The 26,495-nt window shown below is 36.4% G+C and overlaps 4 protein-coding genes across 4 annotated transcripts; 1 reads left to right on the top strand and 3 right to left on the bottom strand.

The window, feature by feature from the left end:
• Positions 1 to 1,351: 1,351 nt before the first annotated feature.
• On the bottom strand, positions 1,352 to 3,324 carry LOC127265833 (peptide-N4-(N-acetyl-beta-glucosaminyl)asparagine amidase A-like). The gene has a single exon (XM_051295845.1). It carries the CDS (start codon positions 3,290 to 3,292, stop codon positions 1,481 to 1,483), a length of 1,812 nt encoding a protein of 603 aa, XP_051151802.1. The 5' UTR covers positions 3,293 to 3,324; the 3' UTR covers positions 1,352 to 1,480.
• A 3,996-nt stretch (positions 3,325 to 7,320) lies between these two features.
• Positions 7,321 to 9,999, bottom strand: LOC127266031 (tubby-like F-box protein 7). Its single transcript, XM_051296105.1, has 4 exons — positions 9,371 to 9,999; positions 8,603 to 8,690; positions 8,353 to 8,482; positions 7,321 to 8,201 (listed from the first exon to the last, which is right to left on the bottom strand). Exons 1-4 carry the CDS (start codon positions 9,803 to 9,805, stop codon positions 7,661 to 7,663), a joined length of 1,194 nt encoding a protein of 397 aa, XP_051152062.1. The 5' UTR covers positions 9,806 to 9,999; the 3' UTR covers positions 7,321 to 7,660.
• A 7,295-nt stretch (positions 10,000 to 17,294) lies between these two features.
• LOC127266196 (protein DOG1-like 3) lies at positions 17,295 to 18,528 on the bottom strand. Its single transcript, XM_051296364.1, has 2 exons — positions 18,010 to 18,528; positions 17,295 to 17,899 (listed from the first exon to the last, which is right to left on the bottom strand). The coding sequence occupies exons 1-2, from the start codon at positions 18,412 to 18,414 to the stop codon at positions 17,666 to 17,668; spliced, it is 639 nt and encodes a 212-aa protein (XP_051152321.1). The 5' UTR covers positions 18,415 to 18,528; the 3' UTR covers positions 17,295 to 17,665.
• A 6,774-nt stretch (positions 18,529 to 25,302) lies between these two features.
• Positions 25,303 to 25,845, top strand: LOC127265871 (uncharacterized). Its single transcript, XM_051295887.1, has 2 exons — positions 25,303 to 25,415; positions 25,461 to 25,845. The coding sequence occupies exons 1-2, from the start codon at positions 25,303 to 25,305 to the stop codon at positions 25,843 to 25,845; spliced, it is 498 nt and encodes a 165-aa protein (XP_051151844.1).
• The last annotated feature ends 650 nt before the right edge of the window (positions 25,846 to 26,495 follow it).

Raw genomic sequence — 26,495 nt, 5'->3', positions numbered from 1 at the left:
AAAAGGTACTTTTGGATTTAGGGATGGATAAAGTTACCGAACATATCGAAATACCGACTTATCGTACCGTATCGTGTCGAAAATATCGAAAATCTCGGTATAGTATGGATATCGTACCGAAGTTTTCGATATGGTATCGGTATGAATTTTCAAAAAGTTCGGTATTTCGGTATGATACTGTACCGATATTATTTTTATTAAATAATTTAATTATTAATATAAATAATAATTATTAATATTTTTTAAAATTATAACAAAAAAAAATGTAAACTATTGAAAATTTATTGGTTTCTTCGTAATATTTTTGTGGTGGAGAATAGTGATTTTTGTTAATTCTTTTAATTATTTTGAAATTTAAAATTATATTTTCGGTATAATCGGTATATACCGGTATCTACCGAAATCAAAATTTTCGGTATAAGTGGTATATACCGGTATCGTATCGAAATTGAAATTTTCGGTATAAACAGTATATACCGGTACCGTACCGAAAATTTCGATATACCAAAATTCGGTATATTGAAACTTTCGGTACGATACCAATTTATATTTTAGTCATACCAAAAAGTTTGATACGAAATCGATATGGACACATATTTTCGGTACAGTATTGCATGCAATCCCTAGTTGGGTTGCTGCAACCCAACAACAAAAATATATAAATATATATATATAATATATATATATTTAAATGCTAAAGGATGGCGTGGGAAATTCAAGTGATCGTCCAAAGTGAATTTTTGAACAGTAATAAATATATGTATTTTATTATATAAATTATATGTGTATTTAGTAAAACAATACACAAAATTTGGATATTCTTTTATACATTCATAATTTAATTTACTTTGTTATAAAAAATTAGGGATCGTGATAGTAACAATGTAAGAAATGTAATAAGAGCCCATATTAAATAAAACATGGGCAGGGAAAAGGCCCAACTACAAAATCACTTTTTAAAGGTACCAAATAAATAAATAAAGTTAATTGAAGTAGCTTACCATTTTTAATTAAATATTACTCTTCAAGTTTGATTAAGGACGATCTAAAATTAAAATAAAAGTTTCTATAGACAATAACACTCCATCCATCGATTTAAAGTTAAAATAAAAGCTTCTAAAAATATCAACAATAATATTTTATCGAACAAACAATACATCTCAAGTTGAAATGGAAGTTTCTAGAAACCCAACTTTAATACTTCATCGACATGAAATTTTTATATTTTAGATAGCGACGGCAGATTCCACGTCATAAAATAAAAATAAAAATAAAATAAAAATAAAAGTCTCTAGAGATTCTAACAATAACATTTATCGATCGATTGATAGATCTAAAGTTGAAATGAAAGTTTCTAGAGACACCAACAATGACTTCTTCGATACTTTTCGAACAAGGCAAGAGAATTACATAACAAAACAAACACAAGAAAGCTCATCCAACACATACAATAAGCCACAATCAAACCATCCTTTTGTTCTTACCACGTCAAGGTTGATCCAAGAAAAGCTCGTCGAGGAAAATAAGAATGTCGAAACCTCGCGAATTTGTTCTTACAAGTATCGCTCACCTCGTCGTAAATAATAGTATAGTTCGAGCTGCTCACATTCCTGTAATAACACGTCTCTCCGGTTGCGGCGCTCTCGTATTCTTGCCTCGTACTTCCTAACCCGCTCGAGACCAAGTTCCCCTTCACCACCATATACCCGTCGCCTTTCTGCACGTTCTTGACCTTCCCGTAAAACGTTAGCCCCGATTCTGACACCCTTTCCGAATCCTCGTTCATTCCCAATGTCACGTTCGCTACAGAGTCGTAAGTTCCATTCCCTTTGTCCACGTCGGTGGAGCGAAGGGAAATGGTGAATTTTTTCCTCAACTTGGCGGAGGAACCCGCGGGAGAAGATGGGGTTTTAATTTCGACGGTTGCGTTCAAATTCACGACTTGATCGACGGCCTGCGAGTTCCCGTCGTTATCGATAGTCATAACGTTAGTACACGTAAATCCCTGTCGCGAATGGGTCGTGATCATCCCGTGCGACGAGTTCACCCATCCGACGGACACGATCGACCGGCTAGCGTTGGTTACGAACGATCCATCGAGGCCCGTAAAGTTCGAGACGAGGGACAACGATAGGGGCGAGCTCTCGTGCTTTAACAACGCCCCGTGCGTCGCGGAACTTTTCCCATCCAACCATAGATGCAAATTTGCGTCGACGTACCAAACGTTTAATGCGTTTGTTACGCTAAACCCGATCGTATGCGACTTCCCGTCGAGAAGCTTCGCTAAAAACGGCGTGATTTCGATGTCGTAAGACGGGACGTTGAACGAGCCAATGCCGGTGATCGGACGCCACAAAAGTGGGTTGACGCCGCCGGTGTAGATCACGGTGAACGGAGATATTGCTCCGATGATAATCGATTCGTCTAAACTTACGACGACTTCCCGGAAAGGGCCGTTGCCGGCGGCGCCGGAGATATTGTTTGCAGCAATGTAGTCGTTTGGAAGATTTTGGTAATAAAATTCGTCGTTCTCATGGTAAGATACGTAGAGTTCTAACACAGCTCTGTAAGAATTCAATGGAATCTCGATCGATTTGGACATAATTTGGGTGGAATTGGTAATTTCGAACCACAATCCATCGTTCAATGGCAAGTTTCGAGAAATTGGAAGTATCAAATCGGCTGAAATTGGAAACCCTAATTTTTCCCCCAATTTGTTGTTCCCATGGCGGACGACCTCGGCGGGGTAGAAATGGAGGCTAACGTTGACGTGATAAACGCCGGTGTAAGTTTTATCGACGACGTTGCCCAAATAAACGGCGAGGGTTTGATTACCGGTCAGAAGGAGGGAACGGTACCTGGTGACGTCTTTTTTGACGGTCCAGAAAATGCCGGCGGCGGTGGGCTCCGCCGTGCAGCTGCGGAGGAGCTCGACGCCGCCGAGCCAGACGCCGAAGATCCGGTCGAACTGGCGGCCCTTGCAGGTGGCGGACCATTCGAGGACGATTTTGTCGAAGGTCTGAGAAGGGCAGTCCGTCGGCGGCGAGTAGGCGGCGGCGACCGGCGGGCGGGTGTAGGTGTAAGCGAAGTCGTGGCGGAGGAGGAGGTAGGAGCAGGGAGTGGTTTTGGGGAGGGAGATGGGTTTTGTGACCTCGAAGAATGTGGTCGGAGCCGCGTGCGGCGGCGGCTCCGCCGTGGCTTGGGATCGGAAGAGGGCGGAGGTTTCGCGGAGGCTGGCGGCGGCGGCGGCCGGCGGAGAGAAGAGGAGGAGGAGGAGGAGAAGGGGAGCCATTGGGGGAGGGGGGGGGTACGGTGGGGTACGGTGGTTTGGATATTTAGTGGAGTTTGGAGTGAAAAACGAGATCTGATCGGCATTGTAATGATCAGACGAAATTTAAATAAAAACTTCAATGAATTATTTTATTTATTATAAGTTAAAATTTAGAACAAAATAAGTATTAAGGGAGAAACATTTGTATTAGTCTCTTTTGGAAATCGATGACTAGTAGGGATAAGGGCGTATTTTGCTTCAATTTGGATTTGGGTTTAAGTTTTTAATGGTAAATTTTTTTATTATTACATTGACTTGGATTTGTTTGTTTTGATTTGAATTTGAGTATAATATTTTATAAAGAAAATACTGCCTATTGCACTTGGGACATAAAATAGAGAACCTCTCACCATTTAATTTATATAGCTTAAATCAATATAATTAAGTATGAATGTAAAATATATGTTATGTATTTTTAATAAATACAATACTATATAATAATAAGACATTTGTGTTGCCACCAAAAAAGGGAAAGAAGGATAATTTTTCAATTGTTAAATTATAGTATTCACTATCAATAAAAATATTTATATTTCTTATATTTTGTGCAGAAAAATATACTCCTTCGTCCCAAAATTATAGTGTTATTGTATTGGGCACGGGACGGGATGTAAAGAATATTGATATTATATTGATAGTAGGTAAAAAGTAAGGATAAATGATTTTTTTTGTCTTTTGAGTTTATTAGTGTAAAAAGTAGTGGCAATTATGTAATAATAATAAAAAAATAGGGATAATTCTAGGGTGATACGATTATTTATGGAAATGAGATTATTCTTTTGAAACCGACAAAAATGATAAGTATACAAGAAAATATATCAAAGTGTACATGTTGGGCCTAACTCAAGATAATGGGCCAAACCTAATGAGTCCAAACAAATTGGATCTTTATTGTATGACAAAATCATAGATTGAGGTTAATATTAAAGGCTCAAAAATTAGAAATAATAAATAATAAGATAAATTGCATAATACATTGTTTTATGAAAATTGCATCGAAAATCATATGTTCTATTTATTGCATAATGTATCTTTGTTGTTTAAAAATAGTGATTATTGAGAATCGGACACTTATTATGTAAATGACTTTAGTATTGAAAATATAAATATTGTAAATTTTTTATTAGAATCGTTTTTTTTTTAATCAAAAGAAATAATATTGATATAATATATTATATCTTTATTTTTATTTAAAAAATTAGATAAATTAATAAGAGATGCGTGATCTTATATTATATAGAAATAAAATATTATTAAAAATATAATATTTCATTGGTCTCATAAAAAAATATTATTTTTTATTTATATTTGTCTAAAAACAAGAGTGTCGTTTCTTAATTTAGTAATAATACTACCTATTTAATATAATATATCGTTACTATATTACACAAATATCATTATTTTTATATTATACAATACTAATAGGAGTATTTTTATTATTTTTTAATTACAAATCAATATAATACTAATATTAAAAAATTTACATTTAAAAAAAATAAATAATATTTTCTTGGGAATTGAGGAAATATAACAGTCTATTGCTTAAAAAAGGTAAATAGTTTATGTTGACCAAGTTTTTCTAATTTTGTGATTTTTGTCTAAAAAGTTAAAATCATATATTTATCTTCAAAAGTTATTTGCAAACTAGCTAGATATTTTTTATGAACAAAGAGAAAGAAAGAAAATCACAACAGAGAGGAATTTAAGAGATATTTTTGAATTTCTTCAATTGAATGAATGAATTGGTTTCTTGAGGAGTTATATACATATATATATATATAGTTAATTGAGAAAATTTTTTAAAAAAATATATCATACATCAAACTTAACTCATCTGAAAGCTGCTGAGAGGAAGGCACATAGACAAGATTAATGACTCCATTGGCATAGTGATGATGGATAAAGTGACAGTTTATGTTGATGTGTGTTCATGATGAACCAGATTCTTCACCATCTCTATGGTGGATAGACTCGCTGAGGATAGATATTAGTTGAGGAATGAAAATTTGAAAGTCACCTAAAAGATAGGTGATCTATAAAATCTTTGACACAGTTGAGGCTAAGGCCTGATATTAAGTTTCGGTAGATAAACGGGAGACAATAAGTTGCTTCTTCGTCTTCCATAATATTAGAGATGAACAAAAAAAATGTCAAAACCAGTGAGTGATTTACAAAAGTCTAAACAACAACACCAATCTCCATCAGCGAAGAAAGTGAGCGAAATATCATATTGGGAGGGAAAGAAAAGTTTGAGGTGTTTGGTGCCATGAATATAGTGCAACAGAGGTTGAGCAGCCTTCTAGTGTGGACTGTCGGACAAGACATGAATTAAGAGAATTGTTGGATAACAAAGGATAGATCGGGCCGAGCCATAGTGAGATATAACAACCTTCCAACAACACGACGATACAGAGTAAGCTTGTCAAAGGGAGTCATTTCTTGTTGGAGCTTACAACCAGAGACGAAAGGAGTGGAATTCACTCAAACCCGCATAAGCCAATATATCCTCAATAAATTTGTGGTGTGAGCATAAAGACCAAATGAGGTAGAGTCAATCTGAATGCCAAGAAAAAAATTTGCACAACTAATGTCTTTGATCGTGAGTTCTTTGTCAAGATAAGTTTTAACTTGAATAATGGTGGAGAGATCATTCTCTATTATTAAGACATCATCGACATAGACCAATAAGCAGTGTAGCCAGAGAAGAATGCCATAAAGAAGAGACAATTGTCAAGAGTAGACTTCTGAAAGCCAAAGTGAAGAATCTTATCTAAAAATTCTTTATACCATGTGAGGAACCATGTGCAGATCCTTCTAAACATGGCCATGGAGGAAAGCAATGTTGATGTCAAGTTGATGGATTGCCGAAATCCTTTGTCGCAACTATGACAAGTAATAAGCGCACAATCAAAACTTTAGCAACTGGTGCATATGATTCCATGAAATCACGACCTAGAATTTGGAGGAATCCCTTGACAACCAAGAGAGCTTTATACTTGTGGATAGAGCAAGTGACTGGAGGATCAATGGCAGTTAATTTTCATCTCATATTTTCTGCATTTTGGTGTAGTAAATGGAGACTGAGTCTTCTTCTTGAGTCATTGTAGAGATATTTTTACGCAATTGAAAAATGAGAGATAAGTTGTATTGACCATACTTCTCTGCTAGATTGTCCCAGAGTTGTTTGGTTGTCGGAGCAAATACAAATACATCCTGAAGATCTGGTGCAATTGAGTTTCTAATCAAGACTCTAACTATTGCATTAGCTTCAATCCAAGCTTCATTTGTTTAATCATCAATTGAAGGCATGGGCAATTGATTTGTGATGAAGCTTTGGTTACCTTTTGCCATAAGGGAGGTCCCGAACCGTACAAAACTATGTGATGAAGTTGTTGCCATTAAGGGGAATGGTTAAAAAAGAAAAACATAAGTGATATATGCAGTGGCTTAGTTAAGGAAACCCACAGGATTATCAGATTCCAGAATCAAGGATTTATGGAGCATATGAACAACAGCAAGGGATTTTTTGAGCATCAAACATAGGAAATCAATGGAAAGTAGAAACCTGTTTTGATACGATGATGAACAGAGAAAAAGAAAATCATAATACAAAGAAATATAAGAGGTATTTTTAGATTTTTTAGACTGAGTTAATAAATTAGTTTATCGAGGAATTACAGAAAAGATATATATAGCTAATCCAAAAAATTCTAAAAGAGAATCTATCATACAACAAACTTATAACTAACTAGTATACACATCAACAACCATGTGGTGAAAAGATTTCATCCAATATTATAAAATAAAAGATAAGTATATACAATATTTTTTTTTAAATAAAACAAAGGTGTGTAATACTCTAAAAAAAATAAAGATATTTTTATTTTTCAATCAAAAAAAGATATTTTTATATAGTAGAGTATTAAATAGCATAATTCTTTAATTTCTTAGTTTCGAAAATGACCAAAAATTGAACAAAAACACCGACACGAATATTACAAACAGAAGAAGAGAAGAGGCGAGGCGAGGCTGCTTCAAAGTTCAGACAACCAAATGGACATCAACAACAACGACAATCGGTATAAACCGTTTTCAACATGACCACAACAACTTCGCTTGTAAGAATATATGAGTGAGAAAAAAAAGAGAGATCTAGAGATAGAGAATAAAAACACCATAATTTGATTCACACAAATTTACTAAACTCTCGTACTCCTCCCTTCACAAGTTCCTTCATATTCGAACTCCATTTCACTTCTCCGATTTCAATTCGATTCCGATTGCGATTTCGATTTCGATTCCGATAATCAGCCACCGAGCTTTCGCGGCCTATTCGCACGCGAGTTTCGTCCCGAAGCTCGTCAGGCAAATGGCAAACGCCTGGAACGGCGACAAAGGGTGTCGATAGTCCATCGTAAAAGTGTCATCTCCGACCTTCCCGAACTGAAGCAGCATGGTGTCACCGTCGCCCTTCCCGCCTTGATCAGCGGCAGCTGCGACGAGCTGGAAGTTCTTAACCGACGCCACCGTCACCCTGCCGTGAAAGTTCAAGCACCAACACTGCAGGTGTTCGTGCCACCTCGGCGCTTTGTTCTGCAGAATCACGCGATCGTTGGGATCGTCGTCTTGACCTTTGTTGTCCGGCGACGGCGATGGGGTCGAGATCGAGCACACCATTCTCCGCGGACCTCTCGATTTAAAGAGATTGAACTTGTAAGAAACTTGGCCAACTTCGAAGTTCCCGGCCGGGACTTGTGGGCTTATCTGCTTGCTCCCGACTCGCCTGCTCGCTCGACTCGTCGACGCCTTTGCGCCCCTGTGGGGCGCTTTGCTGTCGTAGATCGTGAAATTAGTGCCGAGGAAATTTGTCCTGCAGATAATTGTATTGTATAGATCATTGTAAGTAGTCGAATTTAGCGAAGAGGGCGCGCAAATGTATCAAAAGAATGACAATGTATTGATACTAAACCAACATATGTTGCGCCGATGAGTATGCGGATGGTTCGGGGTGAATTCATTACCTTATTTTCCCGACGTAGGATTTGCTTCCTTGCGATAAATCGTCAGCATCGAGAGATATGATGAACTCTGAGTGTACGCGTTTTCTGTATCTTCTTGCGGCGAGGAGAAACTTTCCTTTCTCTGTGAATGCTGTTGGAACCATAGATGAGAAATGCAGAATTTGAAAGAGACACGGTGCATAGAGGTAGAGCAATGGCTATGGAGTTATTCGACAATTAAAATAATCAAGGATTGCGAAAGTCTACTTACACTGAGGCAGAGCAAGATAGAGGTAGTACGTCTCGTTCCTCTTGTCTCTTTTAATAAGACATTGGACAGGAGAGTCTTCCGGCCCCGGCTGCATTACATATAAAAAGCTCGAAACGCTTAGAAATTTGGCATATCTTGATGGAACTATGCATTCTTAATCCAAAACATATCATAGAAAGTAACAACCATGAAACAAGGATTATCTCTGGTTGAATTGGTTAAACCAGAGGATCATTTGTTCTAGCTTGTTATCGATTGTAAAACAATGTTTCCAGGAATTGGAAATTCGAAGAACTTCATATGTGCTAGCCTGTTATCGATTGTAAAACAGTATTGCCAGGAGTTGTAAATTTGAAGAAACTATGCACTACAGAGAAGCAAATCGTAGAATTCTCATTAACCTCCCCACCATTTTAGATATTCAGAGCCTTGAAAATTGAAAGCGTGCTTAACCTACCACGTTGTCTTTCATGTTTTGTTTAATATACGAACAGAAGAGCATTGGATTGAATGGGAAATTGAATGAAGCATGAAGAATTAGGGATAGACTGAATAGTTTAACAACAGTTTGATCAAAATTGTTAATCACAAACCAGAACATGTTGAACATCAAACCACGAAATGCATTCATATAAACAATTCGAACCAAAAATAATAATTGAATAATCGAAGGAACATTTCCGAAATCAAATCGAAAGGATCAGTCAAAATTGATACAATCTACAAAAATAGTTATATATATATATATATATATATAATATAGTGTACCTTTTTGAGAGAAGAAGTAAACGTAATTTTCCCTGGCTGACGAAGGGAAGCCTTTTCGACGGCTTCCCCAATAGCTTCCCTCCACTGCTTGCAGACGCCGCCACATGCGACGACGTTTTGTCTCTGCGGCCATTGATCCTCGCTAGCTTCCACTCGCCGCATTATTTCCCCTAACAGCTCCGGTAGCATATCTCCCCAGGAACCCCCAGATTCGCCTGACGGAACGACGCCGCACTGCTGCCTCCGCAGGATGATTCCACCGTCACGATTATTTTCATCGTTCTCCGCCTTTTTAACCTCCCCGCCGAGATGATGATCATAACATTTCTTCTGCGATTCGGATTCTGATTCTGAATCCGATTCCGATCGTGATTCTGAGTGCCCGAAGGAATGGGAAATGATTCCTCCCCACAAAATCGATCGCACCAGCGACATCTCGATCGATCGGCCCGGCGAGAGGGCGGGCGGGGCGGAGGAGGGAATATCGGAGGAATCTGTCTCTACGGAGGGGAAGGAGAACAAACCATGAGACACCAAACACGTGATATATATGTATGAGCAGAACCGGATATAACGTGCTCTGCCTGTCACCCAAATGCTGGTGACGGACGAATGGAAATATCGACACGTGTACGCTACAGACAAATGGACACGTCATTTTCTACGGAGGCAGTGGTGGGTTAGGTTAGGGTAATATTTTTTGAATGGTTCCACTACAACGACGTCGTTTTGTTCTGAAAATCCCGTTGCAAATTTTAACTTATTATTCTTCCACTCTTTAAATTTTAAATAAAATAAAATACTACTATTATATTCGATTGTATATTCTGAAAATATTATATGAAATATTTATGTTTAATTTATTATTAGTATTATATAAACAGGTGTTTTTTTGGATTTGGATGGTGTAAATTTCGTTTTTGAATTTGATATTAAAATAATACTATCTTTTTAAAAATGTAAAATTTAAATAATAAAATTTGAGAAATTAACTTTAGTCGAAAAAACACATTATTTGGTTGAGTTTGTATTGTTTTAATAAAATATTTATATTTATTTATTTTATTTTTTTCCAAACCACTCAAATCATTATTACACAAATCCAAATTAAGAAAACAAGCCCGATCTTGATTTTCTTTTTGAAATTTTTTGGAGTAAATTTTTATTTAAATCATAATTTTAATTTATTGGAGAATAAGAAAAACCAAGAAAAACTTTTTTGATTTTGTTTTTGATTTGAAATTGAAATTTTGTTTTAGTTTTGAAATAAAATAATGTATTTTATTCAAAGTAGTACGTACCGATAGAATTAATTTTGGTTTAAAATACAAAAAAAAAGACACCATTATTAAGTTGTATTTTGCTTTTTTCTTTTGCTTTTTTTTTTTTTTTAATGACATAGGAACCAGCCGCCGCTATCCAAAAGTGCACACTGGATAAACCCCTGGCCGAGCCTAATGTTGTATTTTGCTTCTTAATTATATGATTGCAATTTAATATGATAGCTAACTAATTTAATTATAGTGATTTGATACTTAATTAGAACCATGGAAAATTTGAGTGACAAAACATATTGCTTTTTGAGTGATTAAAGCACCTGGATTTTGGAAATAACTAATTTAAATTAGTTCATTTTGTTTTATTTGATGCAACCATAATTTGTTTATATGATTCTATAATACTCCCTCCGTCCACTCGTAAAGTATACAATTACTTTTTGCGCGGTGCTTAAGAAATAATAGTATTTTAATTATAGTGAGTAGTTAAAAGTAATGTAATGACATTTTTTGTTTTACTTTTTGATGTAAAAGTAATGATGTAATGTAAAGTAATGGTATTTGTGGAAAAAAAATAAGATATTTAATGAAATATTTACTTTGTAATTGAACATCCCAAAATAGAAATATGTATACTTTCTAACTCAACGGAGGGAGTATTAATTATGTTGTATATAATTTTATTATTTCGTTTATGATGTCTCTAATTTGAAAGTTTTTTATATTGAAAAATAATCTTTTATATCATTTGAGTAAAAAAATAGATATTATTTCACTTAATTTTATTTGCATTTTTTATTATTCAATATCTCATATTTATTTTAAATTATAATTTTCAATAATTATTTTACTTTAAATATCAAAATAAATACCAAAAAAAAAAAAAATCAAGCAAACAAATAATTTGAATGTTATTGGGTAAGAGATAATATAAAGAAACTAAATTAGATGATATTTTATTAAAAATCAATAATGGTATAAAGTTCAAATAAATGAAATTTGCAATTTTATAGGTTTAAATTTTTCCATTGTTTTTTAAAGCACAATTTAATAAAATTAAGAAATTGTTCGGAAGTGTTAATTAGCTTTGATGGGAAGGTAATTTAAATTTTAATGAAATACTATAGTTTGATTAAGTGATGTAATATTTGTAATAGAATATTATATTAAATATTTTTATTCAATGCAATAATAAAATAAATATTATATTATATTTTTTATTCTAATTTTTTAATGTTGAAATCAATGTATGCAATTATATAATAAAAAAAATTTGACTTTAATAATTTAAATGTAATTAACACAACAAAAATTTTAATTATAAAAATTTTAAAATAAATAATACCTCAAATTTTTTGAATTTGATTGTTGGTAGGAATGGTTCGTTATATTATATCAAAATTTATAACGCATATCGTATATCTTATCAAAATTTTGATTTAATATTAACTTTTCGGTACCACATCAATAATTTGATATACCAAATTTACGGATGAAAGTATACCGAATTACGAAAATAGCGTGCATACCATATAAAAAATATTAAAAATTTCAAAGTTTCGGTATGGTATGATATTTTAAATATTGAGAAAATTTTAAAAAATCAATATTTCAGTATATATCGAATTTTTTGTGCGGGATTGTTAAACAAACCAAAAAAATTCTATACCTAATTTGGAATTTATGATATGCTATACCGAAGAATTTCTAACCGATAATTTTTATAATACCGGGATTGAAATACTAAAATAAAAAATATTTTTATAATTTTGCAGCGTAAATGAATTTTATTTTTTATTATTTTTTTTAAAAAAAATAAATTTAAAATCAAATTTCGTTAATGTTAACTAAGTTTTCATTCATAAAATACTAAATAAAACGTTAATATTACATTAAATATAATTTAAGATTTTAAATATTACATAAATATCTATCAGTATTAAATTAAGTTATTTATTTATTTTTTTAATTTTTGTTATTCAAAATACTAGCCTAACTTTTAAAATTTACAATTAAACAAAAAATAAAATTAGAAATATTAGTAATAGAAATATTAGTAATTTAATTAAATGTAGTTAAATTTATTATTTTAATTATTATTATATTAGGAAAATGAACTAATTTCGTGAGATGACTAAAAAGAGAAAAATGGGCTACGGAATGATATAGAGACACTTTGATTTCAATAACTGTCAAATAAATACATTTAAGTTCAGTTCCTACGAGTTATTTTAAAATATTGCACTCCCTAGTTTTGTAAAATATTTACATATAGGCTCCCTACGACTCATTTTGCCCTTGAAATGATGAGTTTATGTAACGAATATCTTATATACTCCCGCTCAGTTTATGTAAACCTACATTATTTACTTGCGTACTCTAAATTATTGTGCTATACAAATTTAATTGCAAAGTAATGTACCTTGGTTTATTATTTATATATTATAATCGGTTATAAAAATAACAAACAAAAATAACCGAATCTAACAAATATACATGATCTCAATCACTTTTTTTTCTTAAAAAACTTTTATCCTCTTATTTTCAGGTTGTTGTCTCTGACCGTCGTCCTTGAAATCATCACCGCTACTGCATTGAAAGTTTTTTTTTTATATATTTTTTTATCAAAGACCAACCGAGATAACAAAACAAATCTGCACAGTCTGCTCGAAATATCGAAGATGGTTTACTCTCCCAAATGAAATTCAAAAACTAAGTTAAAGTTTTTGTATTTGGTAAAAACAATATTTTAGTTTTGTTCTTTTGAATTCGTGGTATACTCTAGTTTCTTTGTCATGTGTCTTTATATGGTTTGTAAAAGCTTAAGTGCTAGTCGAGCTTACTTTGACATTGTAACTCACCATCATTTCAAATATAAATTATTTATTATAAATGCATAAAATGCATTTTGAAATGAGAGATCAAGATGCATGTTTGAGTGCATCCATGCATTTACAACTATTGAGTTAATGTGCATATCGTGTCCATTTCATGTCATTCACATTCATTTGAAATTCATACATGGGTTTGATGATGTATTCAGTTTCAGGAAATGTAATCTTCACAATAAATCATCCATTTTGGATGAGATTTATAGACCTCTGATGAGCATGTCTTAAAAAGGCTTTCGATTCATTCTTTTCAACACACCACAACAAAGTTTATTCCTCTCATCTCAAATACATTCTTCTTTTTCCAACATTCCGGCGAGGGTCTGAATTTCTGACGAGTTTTTCGGTTATATTTTCCGGTAGCTCTCCTTGTATTTAATTATCTCGACATAGTATTAGTTCATCGGAGTTTTGAAATATTAGGGTGCCACCTAATTTAGAGACGAACGTCGTTTTATTTTTGGGAACGTTGCGCCACGAACCGGAGGCACTATCGGGACATAATCGTTTTTACGGATAGAAGTTATACCTCGAACTCGACATGATTATCGAATTTTATTTCGATAAATTATTGTGATTATCGAATTTATTTCAATAATTATATCTAACAATTTCTAGACGAGCAATGATCGTTTACCGTTGATGATTCCAATACAACATTTAAATGACATTGTTTTAGATTTTCAATATTTTGTGGTGAGATAGGATGTAAATAAAACCACGTTTATAAATCAAAAGCGAATAGATAAAAAAAAAAAAATGTCTCGTATAGAATTGTCTGATGGTATAGGAGTGAACTTATAACTGTGAAGTCATGGATCAAACGTCTTTAGGTTTCACCTACCACACATATTCGCCTAATTGCCTTGTCGGGTCTACTTTACCTAATTTGCAGGTATTTGGTTCGACACTACACTTGATATGTAGTCAGGTTTTATCTTTATGATAGCTATTGGATGAACTTTAGTTTATCCAACAATATATCGTTAAATTTTATTCAATTTTCTAAATAAAATAATCATTAAAGTATATAATATTTTCTTAAATAATAAACAAATATCATTTTTTTAAAATGACTTTTTTAATAAAAAAATAAAATATTATTGATTTTATAAACGTTTTATTAAATTAGATGAATACATATTAATAGTAAGGTGTGAATTGTGAATAGGAAAAGTTATTTAAAATAATATATAAAATGAAATATTAAAGAAAAATATTCATTTTAAAAATTCTGAATTGGATTAAAAATATTATAGTATCTGGAATTACAAATAATATAAATAAAGTTTTTTTTTATTGCAGATAACTTTACAATTTATATAAGATAAATTATATAATTCTCAATTGTATTTTAGTAAAAATATAAAAAAAATTCTATATTTTATTTATTGCGTGAAACCATAAAATTTGCACGAAACACCTCATTGTCCAAAACTAATGTTTAGTTCTAAATAAAGACTTAAATTGCCTCACAGTCATAAATTCAACTTGAACACCACCAAGTCATTCTTTACGGACATCTAATATGAAATTTTGAAAAGTACATCTATTGTGCATATGAGAAATAAATAAAGTACATGTCAAACACAAATATAATACATTGCATTGTTTCAATAGAAATTTTTCCTTTTTTTTTTTTTTTTTTTTGATAGTTCATAAGCGCTTTCTAGTTACACGAATTATATATCGAATTACATATTTATTAATAGTGTCCATTTATGTAAAAATAGTTGTATAAGATACATATTTATTATGTTCGCAACATATCATGCAATGCCAGCCAACTATTCTATTATCGTTTCACGACTACACTTACCTTTCGGAAAATATATGATACGATAATCATTTTTCGTATAATATTCAAGTTATATTTTATGCGTAAAGTTTAAAATTATATTTTTTCTGTTTGCTAAATGTATTCATCTTTTTGCGTTTGTCCGTTAAATTTAAGTATTTCATTATTATATTTGGAAAAATCAAAATTTAATATTTAATTATTACCTTTTACTTAATACTTATTTACAATAAATATTATTAATTTTATTATATTCTCTCCTTTTATTTTTCTAAATTACTAACTAAATTTTTAAAAATACTTCTGTTGAGCACAAAATAATGGATAGGTTTTTAGGAAATGGGCCTGCCAAGATTAGGTCATTCGAAACGTCCAATGGGCTTTTTGAAAGTCCAAATATGATTGTAGTAACCAGGTCGGATGAGTTTTGAGTCTGTCCAAATCTGGTCGGGTAAATCCCCCAGGTCGGGTGGATGAGGAGATTGGACCTGGTCGGGACCAAATAGTTCGGACGTCAAAAGTCGGACCTAATCAGGTCAAAGTCCGAGGGTCAGATTTAAGAAAGTCGGACGGTTGATAAGATTGGACCTGGTCGGGACCAAATAGATCGGATTTAGAAGTCGGACCTAGTCGGGACAAATTCCAAAGGGTCGGGCATAAGAAGGTTAGGTATCAAAAATAGTTACCCTATAGGTCGGGTAAAATGCAATTTCTGATAGTGGAGGTAGTTTCGACTGGTGAGCGATTTTTAAAGTCGGACGTGACGTGACGGTTCTCATACGTGTCGATAGAAGAGAATTTTTTGGGAGTTAACAGCGGTTATGGTAACCGACCGGATAGCGGTTCGAACCGTATCTTCAAGGAGTTATTTAAAGATTCTGTATGGTATAGAGAGGGTATCTTCAATCGACATCAAATTCAAGAAAATCGCTTTTGGGGATCACCACTTTATTTTCCAGTCTTTATTTTATTCTTATTTCATTCTACAGTGTTTAGAAGTTTCTAATTTCAGACACTCTCCTATCAAATTCGGGAATATTTCTCTATTTTCGAATTTTACTTTTTATTGCTGAAAAACGCATCAACAACTTCTAACTACCGATTTACTTTTTTCACATTCTCTCTATGACGACTCCAAATGGCTAATTGTTGCGTATGAAAAAAGTATATATTATTATAACTTATAATGCATTATATGTGTAAATATCATACACATAAAAAAGTAAATAACGTATATGAGTATGAGTATATATACATTTGTGCGATCATCGTACGAGTAATGAAAAATAAAAAATAAAATAAAATCTTACGTATTAAGACAAAAAATTGATAGTAATATATATATATTTTTATTAGTGATTAAAAATATATTGAAATTAAATAAATAAAATATATTAAAATAGTAAATTTATATTTTAAATTAATTTTAAATATATGAATGGATATTTATCACATAAAAATTTAAAAGTATTAAATAAATGATATTTTATTTTAATTCTTCTCTGAAATAATAATAATAATACAATATATAATGAAATACTGATATTCATTTTCTCCTCTAAAATAATAATAGTAATAATACAATATATAATGAAACACTGATATCTGCTTTCTCCCATAAAATAATAATAATAATGAAACACTGATACCCACTTTCTCCCTCGAAATAATAATAATAATAATAAATAATACAATATATAATAAAATACTGATATCCACTTTCTCCCTGAAATAATAATAATACAGTATATAATGAAATACTGATATCCATTTTTTACCCAGAAATAATAATAATAATAAAAATAATAATACAATATATAATGAAATACTGATATCCACTCTCTCTTGAAATAATAATAATACAGTATATGATAAATTATTGATATCCACTTTCTCCCCTGAAATAATAATAATAATAGTAATAATTCAATATATGATAAAATATTTATATCTATTTTCTCCTCTGAAATAATAATAATAATAATAATAATAATACAAATAATACAGTACACTGATATCCACTTGTCATCACACATGATTGTGATAACGATACGTGTCACCATGCATGCAAATGTTCAACTGTTTCTCTGTATTTCACAACAGTAAATTTTCAAAATTTAACAAAATTAATTATTTAATGTAATATATTTTCTTATATAAATTATTAGTGTTAAATAATTTCATAAAAAAAATTGCTTATTAAACTTGTTCTCATTCGAATTATTACCCATAAATAAAATGATTAATTCACCCACTAATATACGGAATATTCATTTTACCCAAATTATCATAATATAATTAAAACATAAATAAATATATATATTATGAGTCAGATATTACGGCGGCGGCGGTTTCCGTCGTGCTGAATTCCCCAAGCGCGGATTCCGAAGTGCAGCTCGGCGGCGGCGACGAGCAGCTCCGCCGCCTGCTGCGGCGTCAGAAGCTCCACCAGGCTTTTAATGGTCTTGAGACGGAGCTGATCGGCCTTGTCGAGAATCGCCGCCAGTCTCTCCATCTTGCTCTCGATATCTCCGCACATCCCCACCACATCGCACGCGTTGTCCTGTTCGTTCGATCGATCCATTAATTAATTGATGGATTTTTTAATTCTTCCGATTTCGAAATTAATTCGATTGTGGAATTGGATGCGGAAATTGAGAAAATGAAAATTACCTGCCAATCGGAGAGCTCGTCGGAGATGTCGTTCTCGTGGCCGACGGTGGCGCATTGGAGCTCGCTGACGCGCTGGAACTGCGCCGGCGAGAGGTCGCCGAGGTTTCCGGTGTGGACGCCGCGGAGGATGTCGGCGACCTGAGATTCGAAGAGGATGCTGGATTCGGTGTAGAGGAGGTGGGAGGCGGTGGTCGGACGCCAGCCGCCGATCCAGAGGAGGGACCGCTCGAGGGCGGTGGTCCACGGCGGCGCGAAGAAGGCGAGGGCGTCGTGCTTGGCGGCGGCGGATTTGGCCTGGTAGTAGCCGGAGTAGTGGTCGACGGTCTTGTGGACGAGCTGGAGGCGGTGGTGGTCGTCGGCGGCGGCGGAATTGGTGAGCTGATGGATGGTGTGGCGGAATTGCATCAACAAAAAAAAAAAAACGATGGGTACGGTTTTCGAGAATGGGCCTATCAAATTAGGTTAAGGAGTGGTGCAGAGTTTAATGGGCTTGTTAATAGTAATAGGATCTTAAAAAGAGAGTCCAAAACGCTGTTAAGGAAAAGGCTTTCTCGGGAGAAAGCAGAGATCGGGTGTAGAGATCGGGCGTGATAAGGTCGGGCACGGAGCTCAGACATGATAAGGTCGGGCACTGAGGTCGGGCTCGGAGGTCGGGCGTAATAAGGTTGAACACTAAAGTCGGATGTGATCAGGTTGGGCACTGAGGTCGGATGTGATCAGGTCGGGCACGGAGGTCAAACATGATAAAGTCGGGCACAGAGATCAGACGTGATAAGGTCGGGCGTTAAGATCGGATGTGGTAAGGTCGGGCACGAAGGTCGGGCGTGATAAGGTCGGGCACTGAGGTCGGATGTGATTAGGTCGGGCACGGAGGTCAGACATGATAAGGTCTGGCACAAAGGTCAGACGTGATAAGGTCGGGCGTTAAGATCGGATGTGGTAAGGTCGGGCACAAAGGTCGGACGTGATAAGGTCGGGTACTGAGGTCGGACGTGATCATGTCGGGCGTGATAAGGTCGGGCACTGAGGTCGGATATGATCTGGTCGGGTACGGAGGTCGGATGTGATAAGGTCGGGCGTTATATAGGTCGGACGAAGCGAAGTCACGCAAGTCAGGAGGTCAAACAAGTGGAAGACGGACAAGAGAAGACGGAGCAGCAGGTGTGCAGGTCAGGCGAAAAAAGCAGTTTCTGGACAGTTGAAGGAAGTTTCAACCGATGAGCGGATTTGAAGGCACGACTTGGTGGTGGCGGTTGACATGAGTTTTAAATGGGTCTGTTCGTGACTTAAGAAACCATCTTCAATCGACATCAAATTGAAGTGAATTGCTTTTGGGAATCACCACTTTATTTTTTTAGTCTATAGTATTTTATTTCCCTAGTTTATCTATGTATCCTACAGTGCTTAAGGATTCTTAATCTCAGGCATTTAATTTATCAAATTCGAAGATAATTTCTATTTTCGGATTTTACTTTTTATTGTTGAAAAATCGCATCAACAATTTGGCGACCACAGTGAGAGAGAGGCAATATTGCTGATCCTACGTCAACAGAGAATTTCATACGACTGAGGTCCGACCAAATCATCGGAAGAATCCATATGGCAGGCTCATAGCCTCAAGCATCTTCAGCACCGGTGGGAGAAACTGTACCACCTGTCATGCCAAATGCAGGGGATATCCCCCAAGCACCCGCCAATTGGGTGTCTTATGTTCAACATTTGAGCAATCAACAAGCTCTGGCTATGCAAAACATGTTGCGAGAGCAGCAGACCCTCATGTTGCGTGAGCAACAAAATCTTATGCAAAATATGCTAGATCAAGCTCTATTAAGGGTTACTCTTCAACCCACTCAGTCTCCAGCAGGGTTGTCACCGTCCAGGTTACAGAAAAATTTTGCAGGTCCTTCATATGTAGATAGCACTTTTCCAACTGCTACTGCTACTAGGGTTGACAGGGGAAAAACTCCTCTGACATACCCAAATAATGTTCCACTGGGTGTTAGGGCCGAACCAAACGACCCCAGAGAAGAGAGGTCGGGAGGTCAGGCTTACTATCCTATTCCTGTATTCGATCCTGTTCCACCCAGGGTAGATCCAGAAGACGTTGCGCAAGTCTTGAGGGTGCATTTTGGAATGAATCCTCAAACGGTCAACAGACAGGCATATCAGAGGCCATTCCCAGAAATAATCATCAATGAGCACCCCCTTCCGAGGAATTACATACCACTCGACTTTCATTTGTTTTCAGGAGAAGATGGAGCATCAACCATTGAGCATGTAGGACGCTTCACGGCCCAATTGGGGGAAGTGAGCAATAATTCGTTTTACAAATTACAGTTGTTTGGATTATCGCTCACAAGAACCGTTTTTTCATGGTTTGCCAATCTCCCGCCAGGACAGTTGCAAACTTGGGAAGGTCTGGAGGCCGCGTTCCATGCAAGATTCTTTAATCCACTCCCGACGGTCTCACTCACAGATCTCTTGGAGATCCGGCAGATGCCCGAAGAGACTGCTTATCAATTTATAGAGCGAATACCTTTAATGAAGGGACGGTGCCCGACAATCATAGAAGAAAACGAGATGACCAATTTAGTGGTCAGGAATATGCATACCAGACTTTGGGAGGCGTTGACAGCCCACGATGTTCAGGATCTGGCCAGTTTGGCTTCCAAAGCAGGAAGGTTAGAATCTCTTTTTAGAGAAAAATATCATAATTTCTGGCGGAACAGGGTCCAACAGATGGCCAGTGTTGATACAGAAATGTATGCGCCAGATGATAAGCAGGGAAGCAGCATTGAAGAAATGGCAGTTGAAATTGTAAACGGCAAGCCTTATGTGTGTTCCAAACTAAAGCCCCTTCCTGGGGAAGAAGATAAGGAACAACCGACTTTTGATGCGTCTAAAGCAGACGAAATTTTCGATATTATCCTAGCAGATGGGCAAATTCGCATTCCTAAAGGGCAGCGTTTAGCAACGAAAGAAGAGATAAAAGGGAGGCCATACTGTAAGTGGCATAATTCTTTTACGCATTACACTAATCAATGTACGCATTTCCGAAAGGAAATACAGAAGGCTATCAAAGCAGAGAGATTCAAGTATGTAACAATGGGAGTGGAGCACCAGCCGTTCCCAAAGGTGACTACTGCGGTGATCTCTCTGCGCTCTTCACAAGATACGTAAAGTGATGATGAAGAAAATACCAAGCGAAAGGAGCGTAAGCCCAAAGAGCGGGAACACGATCAGGAAGAAAAGTTCAAAGTTTGCGAAACTAGAGTGGCAGGAAAATGGGATAAAGAATATGGATCCTTCGAAGTGGAATTGAAGGATAAAGCTGTAGTACGAGATCGACCAACGTGCAAACCACAACCAGTCCATGACAAATGGAGCCGGAACAGAAAGCCTCTGCCAATAGACGTAGATCCCCGGTTTCCAGGTATGAATCATACACAAATCCGTAATGCTAAGCGCAGGTATGCGGCTCGACATTTAAAGCGAGCAGACAAAAGGAAAGAGAAGAAGGCGTCGTCACCCAAAAGGAAAACCTCGAGTGACCGACTAGAGGAGTACTGGAAGATTGAAAAGCCTATCAAGAAGGCCAGGTTCTGCAGACGGATCAACATTGATCCTGAAATAGGAGATGTCGAGGAAGAGACTCCTGAGATAATCTTCGGGTCATTTGCTCCAGAAGAAACAAAAGTTTTGCGCAGCAAGATAGTGAAGATTGATAAAGCCGGTTCGAAGTCAGGATGACGGATATGCGATGGTTCGAGGAAGAAGAAGAGCCCATCTGCGCAAAGTTCAAGGAAGAAGAAGAACCAGAGTGGGCGGCGATGACTGGCAGTCCTTCACCTATGGTTTTTCCGCCTATACCAGAAGGAGCAATCCCACACTGGAAACCATTGTATGTTAACGCTCACATTTGTGGTAAGCCGATTAACAAGGTTTTCATTGATAATGGGGCCGTCTTCAACGTCATGCCTCTTAAAACTCTGAGAAAATTGGGCAAAGGGATTGGCGACCTGTCTCCAGTAGATATCGAGATGACAAGCTTCACGGGACAACCAACCAAACCAGAAAGGATGATGGTGGCACCCATTGAAGTCGGACCAAAGATGATTTCAACAATATTCTTCGTGGTAGATGCCAGCACTACTTATTCGGTCTTGTTGGGGCGAGACTGGATTCACGCTTCCAAATGCGTGCCTTTTTCTCTCCATCAACAGATCATATTTTGGGAAGGAGATTAGGTATTCACCATGGAAGCCGGCACCAATCCGTTCGGCTCCATAGAAGGTGTGGAAGAGTCAGTGCTTTATTCAAAGTACGTACCGCCGATTTTACGGACAACTGTGGTAGACGAATATCCCTGGAAGGGCTGTAGGCTCACTGCCCAGGGTTATATGTTTCATTAGAAATATTCTTCTGTTTTATGGCTCTGTCGTTAGCCAAAAAAACTTTTTCATTTATTTAAGTTTAATTATGGAAGAAATAAGTAAATGTGATAAGATGATTAGGCAGTTTTATTTAAACCAATTAATGGTTAGGTTACATAATAGGGAAGGTTCCAACAATAATGATGGCGAGGGAGAAGGTTTTCGCTGGCCTGATCTATTGGAAAAGACAGAACCTTCCTTGTCAACTTAGGATCCGCTCATTGAATACAATGTAGGAACCGAACAGATACCCAAGACGGTCAGGGTAAGTGGTTTGTTGTCTAAAAACCAGCAGGAGCAAATGGTAACGCTAATTCGGAATCACATGGTGTGTCTAGCATGGGATTACTCTGAGATGCCCGGATTGGCACGCGATTTGATAGAATATAGGTTGCCTATTAAGAAAGGATTTAGACCGTATAAGCAACCACCAATGAAAGTTAGTCCAGAATCGCTGCCTCAGATCAAAGAAGAGATTGAGAAACTGTTGAAGGTGGGATTCATTTGACCTTGTCGGTATGCAGAATGGTTAGCCAATATTGTTCTGGTAACCAAAAAGAATGGAAAGATTCGGATCTGCATTGATTTCAGAGATCTCAATCTAGCTACCCCGAAACATGAGTATGTGATGCCCATAGCCGATATGTTGATCGACTCGGCAGCAGGGCATCGAATTTTAAGCTTGATGGACGGGTATGCAGGGCATAATAAAATTTCATTAGCGGAAGAAGATATCCCCAAAACCGCGTTCAGATGCCTAGGAGCTTTGGGAATCTACGAATGGACGGTTATGCCATTTGGTTTAAAGAGTGCTGGAGCAACATATCAACGGGCAATGAATACCATCTTTCATGATCTGATCTGGCAGCCAATGGAGGTATACATCGATGGTGTGATCATTAAGTCTACTGACTTTGACACACATTTGTTTGATTTAAAGAATGCTTTTTTACGGATGAAGCAGTACAACCTGAAAATGAACCCAACGAAATGTGCCTTTGGAGTTTCGGCAGGGAATTTCCTGGGGTTTTTAGTGCATGAAAAAGGGATAGAAATTGATGCAAACAAAGCCAAGGCTGTTTTGACAATGCGGCCACCTCGGTCGGTCAAAAAAGTGCAAAGTTTGTTGGGAAAGATAAATTACCTAAGGCGTTTTATATCAAATGCTGCTGGGAAGTTAAAACCTATCACAAAGTTGCTATGGAATAAGGCGGCCGATTTTTCTTGGGGTCAGGAGCAGCATAAGGCATTAGAAGAAATCAAGCAAGCATTAACCAAACCACCTGTATTGGTTCCCCCAAATGGAGATCGACCCCTCCGATTGTATGTTGCAAACAGTTTCGATGTGGTAAGTAGTTTTCTTGCGCAAGAATGGGAAGATGGTAAAAAAAAGGGCTATTTATTATTTAAGTAAAACTCTGATAGGACCAGAGTTAAATTATACTATGCCCGAGAAAATGTGCTATTCTTTAGTTTTTGCGTGTACTCGGCTGGAGCATTATATTCTGCCAATATAAACCGAGGTGGTTTCTAAAATGGATCTGATCAGATTAATTTTGCACAGACCAACCATGCAGGAAAGATTAATGAAATGGGCCATCAAATTGGCTCCTTTCGCGCTGCAACATCGACCTATCAAAGCGGTAAAATGGCAGGTTGTAGCCGACTTGTTGGATGAATTTGCAGGCGATGAATCATTGGAAAACAAAGTAGTGCCGTATATAGGCACCAATCCTTGGAAAATATTTTTTGATGGTTCTCGTTCAAAAGGAAAGTCAGGAGCAAGGGTGATACTAGAAGGACCAGGAGCCAGTAAAATTAGTTTGCAACTTCAAATGGAAGAGATGACTCATAACTCTGCGGAATACGAAGCACTGATTTTGGGTTTAGAAGCACTTATCGCTAAAAGAGTACAATCGGTCCTAATTTGTGGAGATTCTCAACTTGTCATCAACCAAGTGTTAAAACGGTACGCTTGTAATTATCCTCATCTGCATCGATACCGAGATTTGGTATGTCATCTGTTATACAGAATTTCGGAGGTAGTTTTCGAGCATGTACCAAGAACAAAGAATAGGTTGGCGGATAATTTGGCTCAGAATGCTTGCCAACAAATGATCGGGAGCATCGATTCTGGGACTGATTGGAGAACAGAAATTATGGTGTATTTGGAATCACCAAGTTTTGTGACTCCTGTGGGCATTCGATTGAAAGCCTTACGTTTCCAGCTTATTGAAGGGGCTCTGTATAAAAGAACCTTGGAAGGAGTTTTATTGAGGTGTTTGGGGCCGAAAGAATCCATTAAAGTAATGGAAGAGGTCCATGGTGGAATTTGTGGGGCGCACCGAGCAGGATTAAATATGCGATGGGCTATTCATCGTATGAGGTTCTATAGGCCAAAGATTTTTGACGATTGTATCAGATTTGCTAAAGGATGTCAGGAATGCCAGAGGCATGGTCCACTAAATCATCTGCCAACTGTAAAACTGCAGGTAATGGTTAAGCCATGGCCATTCAAAGCTTGGGCGTTGGATGTAATAGGAAAAATTCATCCGACATCGTCAAAACAACATTCATTCATTCTGGTAGCAACTGATTATTTTACCAAATGGGTAGAGGCAGTCCCTTTGAAGAATTCGACGCAGAAAGAGGTGATTGAGTTCGTGCTTAATCACATCGTCTATCGGTTTGGGATTCCGCACACTCTTACAACCGATCAAGGGTTGATGTTTACTGGGGAGAAATTTGTTGATTTTTAGCCGAATTTAATATCAAATTGCATCACTCGTCACCATATTACCCACAGGCTAATGAGTTGGCCGAAACAGAAAATAAGATTGTCATCGGTATCATTCAAAAAATGGTAGAAGAAAATCAAAGGAAATGGCACACATTGCTGTCTCAGGCGTTGTGGGCCTACCGAAATAGTAGAAATACGTCTACTGGATTTTCCCCATACCAGTTAACATTTGGGCAAGATGTTGTTCTTCCGGCATAATTTGTTGTGTCTTCACTCAGAGTGGCTAGTACAACAACATGTATTGATGAGGCATATGCACAAAGGATGTGGCAACAACTGGAGGAGGTGGACACAGATCGTTTGAATGCGTTGGATCAAGTGGTTAGACAGAGTGAGATTAGAGCAAAATATTATGGAAAAAGAGTGTCCCCAAGGTTGTTTATAGAAGGAGATTTGGTTTGGAAAACAATTCTGCCTACGTATAAGAAGGTGGACCAATTAGGGAAATGGTCTCCCAATTGGGAAGGTCCTTTCATCATTTATAAAGTGATTGAGAATGGAGCTTTTATTATTGTAAATCAAGAAGGAAAGCTGGTACATGAGAATATTAATGCTAAGTATCTGAAAAGGTATTACCCTGCCTTTTCAGAACATTGTCATTAGTTCTTATTATAAAATCTAGGAACCCCTCAAAGGGTTCGAACCTATTAGAAAAGGGTTCTCTAATCATCAGAAGGATAGTTGTCCTCTGGTTCAGAGGTTTTATCCCAACTCGCAGAAACCATTTCAGGTTCTTCGTCCAAGAGGTCGTCCAAATCAAGACGGTAGCGATCCCACTGATCCTGCATTTCTTGAAGATCTTGTTCGGTGCGGACCTTCATATCTTGCAGAGATTGATTCTCTCGTTCGACAAGGACGCGCAGTCTGGAAAGTGTTGATCTTTGATGATGGAAAATGTTGTTCCAACTGAGGTCTGGAAGGATTGCTGATACATGATGATCTATCATGTCCAGATGATGATCAAGGTCAGATATGCGGGTGAGTATGTCAGTAAGGGGTTCGTAGCCAGTGGATATACGCTCCATCAGTCGGATCATACGATGTATGGTTCTCCCGCTTCTGCCGGAGAACCTAAATTTAAAGTCCAGTTGTTTTAGCACCTGTATCAGGTCTTCAGCATGATGACCTATGGGGTATTTTCCTACTAGGAATGGTTGCAAAGAACCTTGCCAGTTGGACGAAGGGACCCAACTGCGAGGAGAAACCATTTTGAGTGATGATATGGATGTGCTGATGATATTTGCAGTGAGAGG

The sequence above is a fragment of the Andrographis paniculata genome, unplaced genomic scaffold (genome assembly GCF_009805555.1).
Source record: "Andrographis paniculata isolate CXL003 unplaced genomic scaffold, ASM980555v1 Contig74END, whole genome shotgun sequence".
Classification (NCBI taxonomy): domain Eukaryota; kingdom Viridiplantae; phylum Streptophyta; class Magnoliopsida; order Lamiales; family Acanthaceae; genus Andrographis; species Andrographis paniculata.
This window is presented reverse-complemented; position numbering and strand designations above follow the sequence as displayed.